The 10,193-nt window shown below is 41.2% G+C and overlaps 1 protein-coding gene across 1 annotated transcript in view; it reads right to left on the bottom strand.

Annotated features, from left to right (window-relative positions):
- Positions 1 to 2,632: 2,632 nt before the first annotated feature.
- The window catches only part of lars2 (leucyl-tRNA synthetase 2, mitochondrial), a 29,025-nt gene continuing 21,464 nt past the window's right edge, over positions 2,633 to 10,193 (bottom strand). The window contains exons 13-21 of the mRNA XM_026372072.1: positions 9,634 to 9,732; positions 8,251 to 8,388; positions 8,068 to 8,171; positions 7,322 to 7,501; positions 7,041 to 7,210; positions 6,149 to 6,226; positions 5,923 to 6,034; positions 4,586 to 4,713; positions 2,633 to 2,893 (exon numbers count right to left, since the gene is read on the bottom strand). Of these exons, the coding sequence (XP_026227857.1) occupies positions 2,714 to 2,893; positions 4,586 to 4,713; positions 5,923 to 6,034; positions 6,149 to 6,226; positions 7,041 to 7,210; positions 7,322 to 7,501; positions 8,068 to 8,171; positions 8,251 to 8,388; positions 9,634 to 9,732 (1,189 nt within the window). The 3' untranslated portion in view covers positions 2,633 to 2,713. The remainder of the gene's footprint in view (positions 2,894 to 4,585; positions 4,714 to 5,922; positions 6,035 to 6,148; positions 6,227 to 7,040; positions 7,211 to 7,321; positions 7,502 to 8,067; positions 8,172 to 8,250; positions 8,389 to 9,633; positions 9,733 to 10,193) is intronic.

Raw genomic sequence — 10,193 nt, 5'->3', positions numbered from 1 at the left:
CTTGTAGTAGTGAACTGTTCAAATGTGTGCTAACAACAGGAAAGGTTTTGAAAACCCGAGATTGTTTAGTTTATTGGTCCATTAAAGTAAAAATACACAATATATAAATAGAACAACTTTATCTTTATTCAAGCTGCATGAATATTAAAAATACACAATATATAAATAGTACAACTTTATCACCCAACGCAAGACGTTTTACTAATAGAACTTGTGTTGTATTGCGTAATATGGAAACAATACCACACATAATTTTTTTATATCAAGCAGTGTTGTTGCTGCTTACGTAATGAACTTACACCACAAGCGTAATATATGATACAGTCCACAGGATAATTCACAACACACCCTCCTTACCTCCGTTTGTTATAGTAGGGAAGCTGAATTTGCATAAAAGCATTTGCAATTGCAAAATTTAATCAACTTTAAACACTGCACAAATTGTTGGCTTTTACTTTGCAGGGCTTTTACACTGAAGCAGTTGCAATACTGAGTGAGATATAGCCACAATGTGCTAAGTGCTTGACAACTGTTGTTTTGTTGTGCATTGATGGAAATGGATTTAACAGATTTGTTTGAACAATTGCAAGAAAGCTCTGGCAGAGTGGATGTAAAATGGTAACAATATAACTTTAGAAGCAGAATTTACAGCCTACAGTATAAACAAAAATATATTCTTTTTACTGAAAGAAAAAAAATGTTGTTAAAATGGAGCCGTACAGTCAAAAACAAATTGGTTTGGCAAGTGTGGTGTGTTCACATTTATAAGAAGAGCTCAGCTTTATCCTAAACATAATTAGAGGATTGACGACAAAAAAAAAAAAAAAACACATTTACTGATGACCAATACCAGCCTTGAGGTCAGCCGCCAAGATAATGAGCTGTGGCATTATTGAGTCCCTGTGAGAATACACAGTCCGGGGACTGGACTGGCGCAAGTGGCATGTGCGCTCCACCCTTTCACCCCCACCAGAAGAGTTTCTCAAGAGGAAGGGTAGTGATTTTCCTGACTCAAAGACAAATCATGTTGTACGTGTCTTGTGTAAGAGAGACTACAACTCAAGAGAAAGTGAGTCACATCAGAAACTGTAGTCTATTCTATAATCCTAGTCGTCATGGAAACTGCAGAGCTGTCGAAATGTGTTAAATGACATCATGCATCATGCATCAATACAACTCAGACCTCATTTTAGAAGAAAGGCGTTCCAAACTGTCCTATACATATCTGGTTATACAAATATTCAAATGGGAACCTTTGCCTGTCAGTCCTTGGCATTCGTGACCTACCTAAAAATGACTACAGTGTTGTTCTTTTTCCTGACACAGCAACGTAAGCTCATTGTTCAGGCCAGCTCAAGTTCAGACCTGTTTATTAGCCGGTGTTACTAGGCAGCAAAGTTAAAAGGAGGTATGAAACAGCTGCAGAAATAACAAAAAAAAGAGGAAGAGATCATGTTATAAAATACTACCTCTTATTAATCACAGAACGGTCTGGAAGTATATGGGGAAACACCCCTCTATCTGTGTCTAGTACTCACAAATCCACTGTTTAATTTCTGTTTTGCTGAATGAAGTAAAATATGCAGAATGTGAGACAATGCCGAGAATAATAAACGCAGATTCAGCTATTTGCTCCCCTCCTCTTATTCCTGGTTTCTCTTCCTGTTATTCTGTCTCTCCTGTGAGCCTTTTCCTGTCACCTGATGGTCAGAGATAGAGCGCAGAAAATGGAAAAAAGGTTAGAGAGATCAGTTAGGAAGTTTCTGTTTATCCTCCTGCCCGTGCATCTTTTTATTCATAATGTTTTAATACAAAAATAAACTCTCCTGTTACTTCTATCATAAAAGGAGCAGTGTGATTTAATCAGCTACAAACTGATCGGAATAAAAAGTAAAAGCTGACATGCACCTCAAAGAGATCACATTCCTTCTTATTCGTTCACACACTGATACCAGACAAAATATAAGATTTCTGTTTTGAAGTTACTGGAAATCTCGGATGAACTGTAGAAGTGGGCACTGGAAGTCGTGTACATATCATATAACTGCTTTCTCACCCAGCCTTTAAAGAGAGAGAAAGGCCAGTGGGTGTAAACGTGGATGCATTTCAGTGCTGCTGGCATTCGTGCTCTGCCAGGACAGCACAAATGGCTGAGTCATGTTTGCCCAGTGTTTAGACAGAGACACCAAAGCGGTGAATAGGCCGTTTGCACAGCAATAGACAACCATGATGTGGTGGCGAGTTGGAAATTCCAGCCTGGGCTCTTTACTTACCTCTAACAGACCTTCTGATGGAGCCAATATATGGCACGCAGAAGAGATGTGTGGCTAAAAGCAGCACCAGGGGCGGAGACAAACACTGATAAGGCAAATTGCAATTGTCTGTAACTCAGCTGAGACTTTAAGCAGACAGGCATATGGCAGACACAGAGGTGTGACTTTGTTTTGGGTGTGATGCTAAAAGTGATGTTATGGGAAAAAGAAGAGTAATGTGAATAATGACTGGAGTCTAAAGTGGTGTTTGGGTTTACGAGGCTGTTGAGATGATCTAACTACATGTGGGTATGAAAAAGAAGAAACAAACTGATCAATTATTCATTTTTTATTAAAAACAGGAAATATAAATAGTATTTCTTATTTACAATGAAATTCTTGTGTCACATTTGTGTATGCAGTTAAACTTCTATCTACTTTCCCTATATTAAACCCGAGCATCACTCGTCGGTGAGGAAGTTGATGAGGGACGTCCTGGGGGAGAGGATGGCTCGCTTGATGCTGCGCTTACTGAGAAGCTTCTGTCCAAGCGGACTCTCCAGGATGAGCTGCTGCACCCGCGCTGTATCTTTGGACACTTGAAGAGGTACCGTTACTGTCCCACAGGCCTTGTTGTTAATCTGATAATTAAGAAGTAAAGAGGAGGGGGAGAAGCTTAAAACACTGTTGAATCAAATGTTTCCCTAAGTCTCACAAAAGGTTCTGCCTGTGTTAAGCTGCATCCAAATTTCTGGCATAAAAATCCTGAAATAACAGACTCCACCTCTGCTACAAATAATGAAAACTCTTTAAAATACATAGTTAGTGGTAGGTATGGGAAGGGCTCTCAGTCTTGTATGTGTAGCAGCAAGTGTATGTGTGCACATATGTGATCATTTCTCTGGAAGTGGCTGAAAATTAATGGTATGTGTGTGTTTATGTGTAGGTCTGTCTGTGTGTGTGTGTGTGTGTGTGTGTGTGTGTCTGCAGCCTCCATTCTGGGACAAAACCCAAGTATGTAATTAGAGGACAGAGGGAGTGAGGTTGCTTCCACAGGGCTGAGAAAGCCCACAACAGAGAGCTTGGTCTGAACTACAACCAACATCACCATCATGGAGCCTGGAGAGCTCAAATCTGCTGCATGTACTCTGTGTGTGTGTATGTTGGTAGGTTAAGGGTAACAGGACGTCCAAGAGTCATCGCTTTTATGTATGAGAGATGAACGAGGAGTGTTATTTACATTATGCCTAACCGTAACCCTAGCCCCCAAGTTCACTCTTAATATTGTGAGCTATTTGCCGAACCACATCTTTTACCTTGAACCTAATCGTAAACCTAAACCTAGTTCAAACTTTAACCATAAAACCAACTCTTTACGAATCCAAGCAGTGAAATATAGGTACTGTACTGGATAAGGCAGTTCATGTGTTAAATTAAATACTGAAACAGAGTAGATTAGCATGGCCTATGCGACAGTAGGGGGAGTAGGGAATGCATTATGTCAATAAGTTTCCTCACACCGACTGCCATACAAAAATGTGTGCGTGTGTGTGTGTGTGTGTGTGTGTGTGTGTTTAAGGGGATTAAAGGGCTCTCTTAGATGATATGATCTGCCTGGGAGAAAACCGTTTGAGCTTTTATCTATTAACTGAGTCGATGTTCAGGGAAGTGTGAAGACTGATGTGTGCGTACGTTTATCCATGTGCCGGTGATAGCATGTGTGATGTCTGGATCTGATACAAGTTGACTTTCTGAACATTCCCGTCATAGTTGTATATTCACTCTGATTGTCTGTCTGCCTTTGAGTACACACACAGCCACACAACATGCACACACACACACACACACACTTTCTTTTCTGGTGTTGATATACGCAGCCATCGAGGTGATTGAGCTCACTGGCAAAACGAAGACTGAGAAAAAAAAATGAGAGGGTAACAGTGAATCAGGAATAACAAGGCAGCTCTGTTTCTGACTTTTAATTATTGACCCACTTGTCTATTTACTTTGAGGCATAGTACTCGACAAGCAGATGCATAAACACACATACACACACGCACGCACACACACAAGCTAATCATAGGTTTTCATGAAAATTACAGACTATGATTGTAATCATGGACCTACAGGAAGACTTAAAGAGTAGACAGTCGGAGTGAAAAGAGCGGATGTAAGAGCAAAAGTGTATGGAGATACCTATTAATAGATGTATGTAAAGCTAATGAGCAATGGGCTATGGCCGATAGAAATAGCTTTGTTTAAAAGGGCCACAAAACAAAAGAAAAATGAAGATGCTGTATGGTGTCTGAGAGCATGTGTCAATGCCATCTTACCAGTACAGACAGCTCCACAAAATCAGGCACCTCCAGGTACGCAGGGTCCACAGTCGGCCAGGACTGTTGCATGACGTCTCCTCCCTGCTTGAGGAGGGGGCTGAGGGGGTTTTTTACCTGGCAAAGACCTGTGGGGAAACACATAGGGACATCACTGACAACACCTGTTCTCACACTGAGGAGATCTGATACTGAGGATCTGTCCACTACATGCAATCTCAGCCAAGAAGCAGGAAAATGTTCTTTAAAAAAAGACCAGAAGAAAGTGAAGTCACTGTGCTTTAGTAGAGAAAAAATATCCAGGATGACTTTTCTGTTGCTTTTTACCCAATTTGGTTTCCTTTATGTTTAAATAAAGTATCTGGAAGAAGGGTTAAACAATAACGCAGCTATCCCACCACTGTCTGTCCTGATCCATAGTTAAAGCTCCAAGTGTATGTCCCACTGGAGGCTTGAGGGAAGGATGTGAACTTCCTCAATCCCGCGCTGTGTGTACAAAATTACAAACAACGAGCGAGAGTGAAAAGGTCAGTGTGTGCACAAGAGGTCACATGTCCCTCACTTGTATGTCCTGTTTATAAAACAGTTTTAAAACTACATACAGTACGAGGACACTTGATGCACCCAAGCAGCACACAAGCTCCCTGACCACCTCTCCACCCCCCACACACACACCTCTTCCTCTCAGCAATGATGTGTCAGGTTTTCCTTACTCTGGACAATGTGTTTTTCCCGGAACTGTTTGTCTCTCACCTGTGTGCAGAACACTTCTGTACAGTATGTACATGTGTCATCAACAATAAGTGGATGTCCTCTAGTCATGAAAGGCTGTTTATTTTCTGCTCTACTTTAAACACTTTCAATAGAACTTTCAGTTTCATTTGATGGACAGTGAGTAGATTTCAGATAAAATGTACTGCAGATTTAGGTACAACAAAAATATATGTATAAAAATAGTTTCTTTTAGTGACTTAAATGTTGAAGTCATCGCTGCTGCACGCTCACACTGCAGTACTGTCAAGATTAACGTTTACCAGAGGCAACTTCCTCTTGCAGACACTCGAAATAACCTACTATTGAACTTTTACCACAATCTTTCCACACTTTTATCTCAATGTCAGTCTAAAAGTTTAACCACAAATTTGATATTTATTGATTTTATTAAACAAGTATATAAAACTATGTACACTTATCAATAGACATTTAGCATAAAATGTCATCTGTTGACCTTCCCTAATGCCTATGGGTAATTTTACTAAAAGTGAAAACAGTGTGTACATATGCATGAGTGTGTCATTTACTATTTAAGTAAAGGCTGCATATTGCATATCACCAACCTGCCCAGAGTTCAGAAGCCAGGTGAGGGGCCATGGGTGCTGTCATCATAACCAGCACAGCAAGAGCCTCCTCAAACTCCACACTGTGCTGCACCACCTTGACTGTTGCACTCTGAACACATGCAGAGGTATAAATGTTATTTCTGTGTGTCTAGTATATATATGTGTCTAGTAGAAAAGAATGAATTTGACTTCTTCATCACTAGGCACTGAAGGGGACACTCACAGTCAGTGTGTTGGTAAGTCCCATCAGACGAGAAATGGCTGCATTGAAAAGGAAGTTCTCTGTAAAGTGAGATGTCACCTGAAAATATCAACATAAAAATCAATGTATGCTTATGAAGAGCCTAAATGTATCAAGCAATATATTTTTTTCCAACTCTGAAGAATCATTAGACAGCAATGACAGGCGCCTCCCCCCTGTCATCCCAATGTGTACCAGCTGAAAGCACATGTCGTGTCAGTATTTCCCTGTTTAGGCTTCTGGAAAGAAGAACCCATTTGGGAAGGGCCTTAGGGAGGATGAGGTCAATAACCTAGGCTTTTCTGGGGGACGGATCAAAGGACAGTGTTGGTTTTGGGGGCTTATGGCAAACTGCCTGAGGTCCTTTAAAAGCGATGGCCCTGAGGGGTGGAGGGAGCAGCAAAAGGAGGCTATTTATAAAGTGTGAAAGGAGACAGAGTGGATTTAAAATCAATTTCATCCCCTTCTTCCTTTACTCTTTACTCTGGGGCTTTCAGGATGCAGTGGCTGTTCTGCATCAGATGGAAGGAGTGGAACTAAGGACTATGTACTGTTGGCACGTGTTAATGAGTGACTTATCATGGACTATGGTACTATATAGTACTTTGCAACTGAGAAAAAACATGTTACTATGCCTTCCAAGCATACAAATTACAGCAGAGTTAGAAGGATAAAATAAATGAATTATTTGAAACTGGGCATTAACACATAACACACAAAAACAAAGATGCAAAAGGTAAACTGCCTTTTTCAGTCAAGAAAAACAAACTTCAGATTTTGAAAATGGGCCCATTAATGACACCTACTGGCCAGGACTGATGATAAATAAAGCTACCATGAGATCACAGCCAGCCTGAGCCTATGGAGTTGATACCTCTTGAATAGCATAGTTCTTATTCTCCCAGATCTTTCTGGTCTCTGCCAGCTCTTTTTTCTTCAGCAGGGATGGGGTGGTCATGTCTCCAAGTTGCCGTGCCGCCCTGAGCTTTGTCACCAGTTGCCACAGTCGAGACTGCCATCGCAGAACCCCTGGAAGGGCATCCGCTGAAGTAATGAAGAAAAACCCCAAAGAGATTTATTTAACATACTGCGAGAGAAACAACCTTTTAAAATTATGAACAACTCATTAGAATTTGCCGTAACATCTCAGCTCACTCTTGACATTCCAGAGGATGTCCTGTTCAGGCGGTGCAGCGTAGAGGATGTACAGTCTAACTGTATCCACACCATACTGCCGAATCACCTCCTGGGGGTCCAAACCGTTGTGTTTAGACTTGCTCATCTTTTCCCACGTTACTTCAATACGACCACCACCCAACGTCACTGGCTCCTTATCTAGAGGCGGGTTAGGAATCAGAGATCAGAAACAGTCTCCCAAAGTGCTCGTCCGGTCACCACCTATTGTTTTAGTTTGTTTTAATTGAATTTAATAGACTTAATTGATAAATAAATGTCTTTTATGGCTTCTTATTCAATGGCAATTAGTAAAAAACAGACAAGTGAAAAATATGTAAAGTCTGGTCGATGCAAGCTTCCCTTTCTCTGAAAACCACCAGAATCCTCTGTTTATCCTGTTACCAAGCAATAGACAAGCTGCTAATCCTTGAGCTGAATCTATTTGTAAGAAATCTCATGGGTCTCTTCAAGACTTCAAATATTTGGAGCTGGTTAAGTGTCATTGATCTGTGAAGAGCTACAAAGCACAAAAATAGAGATTGCTACCAGCATCACAACAGGTGAGCTGGGATACTGGTGCTCCTACAAACAACAATGAAAACAAGGAATGTTGTCATTACTCCCTATTTGTTTTATATGACAGAGACACACAAAGGGAAGCCCTGTCCTCACACATCTATTATATGTGTAACACTGGCACACAACCGGCAGATTCAGATAGGTACCTGAGAAGTCTATTTCTTCTCTCTTCAGGTACTGGCCGCTGTCTGCCAGTTTGAAAGTCTGGCCCTTAATCAGACCCTGAACCAACAGCTTCTGGAAAGGCTCCCTGAAAGACAAAAATAGGGTTCATTATCGTCGACACAAAATGCAAACACAAGTGGATAAAGTGCTCTGTGCTACTGTACCTGTGTGCCACAAGACCCTGGTCCTTGCAAAAGTGACAGAGGAAGCGCGCATAGTACAAGTGCATGACAGCATGCTCCTTTCCTCCAATGTAAACGTCCACAGGCAGCCAGTGATCAGCCAAGTGGCGTTCAAAAGGCCTGCAGAGGGAAAGCTGGTTTTAAGAAGGCTGCCAAATTTATCTCCTCTATAATTGTGGGTCTTAAATGTTTTAATACATTGCATATTTCCCATGTAAAGCACTTTGAACCAGTGCTTTGAAGGGTGTGCATAAATAAAATGTATCATTGCTATTATTATTACTTTAATTAGCAAGTAAGAGTATGAAAGACAAAAAAAAATGTTGCACACACTTCCTCTAGGGGGCAGGCTGAAGCTGACACAACAAGCTCATAGAAGCCTCTTGTCTCTCACTGGATTTACACTAACAGGAAAAACCACACTGAAGTAATGCGTGTTTAAAGTTTAGCTCTGAAAATGTAATCCGTGCTAAGTTTTAAGCAAAATATCTGAGAGCAGATATTTGTAGACATCAACAAGGCAGCATCAGTATGCAGTTAGTGTGATGGTCAGGGATTCCACCTATAGTAATGATGCTTTTTGGGGCAGACTGCTATCTGTGTGCGTCACCTTTCACACCACATTATGCACTTAAGAGGCTGAAAATAATTTTGCCTGTTTGTTGGCATCAGGCCAGGGAACACCAATACTAACCACACAGACACACACACGTTTCTAAATAACACTGCGTTCCCATTTCCCTCCTCTTACTGGGTACTTTCAGCATCTGTTATTTTCTATTTCCGTTTCCCTTTCGGCACCGAAGGCTCAGCAGGCCAACAGAAATGCACAAATAGTGTAATTGCTTTTTCTGTTGTGCCATAATCTGTCCCGCTAAGAAAAGTGATGGGGAGAGCAGTCCCTCTCCCTTTTAAAGCAGCTTTACGGCAAGGTCAGAGCACTGAGAAATTAATCTCTTTTGTTAAGCTCAGGATATCGCCACCATCCCAGCAGGTGACAAGCATGGCTCCATAATCTCTACTGGCAGAGAATGCAACTTCCAGACAAGTGTGTGCATGTGTGTACCCAGGCAGTGTATGCATGTTTGAAACAGGCAAGTGGAAGAAACAGTTGCTGATCTTAAAGTGAGTATAATTATGTGTTTGACTCGTGCAACTTTCTCTTCTTTTTGTTTTATTTCTATTTGCACAGAGGCTGAAAATAGGTTTCTGCACAATTTGTGCTAAAATCTGTCAGTGTGAAAAAAAAAAAAAAAAAGATGCAAGAAGAAAAGTAAATAAATAAGCTTGTGTTTGGTGGATTCACTGAGTCTACTATGGATGAAAATAAAAATACATGAAGCCTCAAGAGAAGGCTGTTCATACCTGTCTGGGTTATGAGGGTCAATGTATCGAAAGTAATACCAGGCTGAGTCCACAAATGTATCCATAGTGTCAGTCTCCCTCCTCGCCGGGCCCTTACACCTGACAGGACACACAGACAGAAGGACAGTTTGGCAGAGGCAGCACAAAAAGTAATATTAGGCGGACAAATTAACAAACAAGAAAAAAACAATCCTTGTTTGTATGCTTAGAGGAATTGCACATTACGTGATTTATGTGAGTGAGTGTAAAGCTGGCTCCATCTGGCTGTCGGGGTCATGTCCCTATAGAGAGGCACAGCTGAAGCCAGACTGGCACCAGAGTGCTGTTCCTGTGCCCTGACTAACAGGCTGTGCTAACAGGGAACAAACTGGCAGGCTGAACACATGATCATGTGTTTGTGTTGGAAATGCCACCTCGTGTCCCTTTCCTTCCAAGCCAAACAGCACTTGGGTATGTGATGCAAATCTGCCAACATCACTTTGCAAGGGAGGAGAGGACAATCACAAAGACATGGGAAAAGAGCGTTTTTGGAAAGTGTTTTGTGGATTCATATTTAAAGT

The sequence above is a fragment of the Anabas testudineus genome, chromosome 16, assembly GCF_900324465.2.
Source record: "Anabas testudineus chromosome 16, fAnaTes1.2, whole genome shotgun sequence".
In the NCBI taxonomy this organism is placed as follows: Eukaryota; Metazoa; Chordata; class Actinopteri; order Anabantiformes; family Anabantidae; genus Anabas; species Anabas testudineus.
The sequence above is the reverse complement of the archived record's forward strand: the minus strand, read 5'-3'. Positions and strand labels throughout refer to the sequence as shown.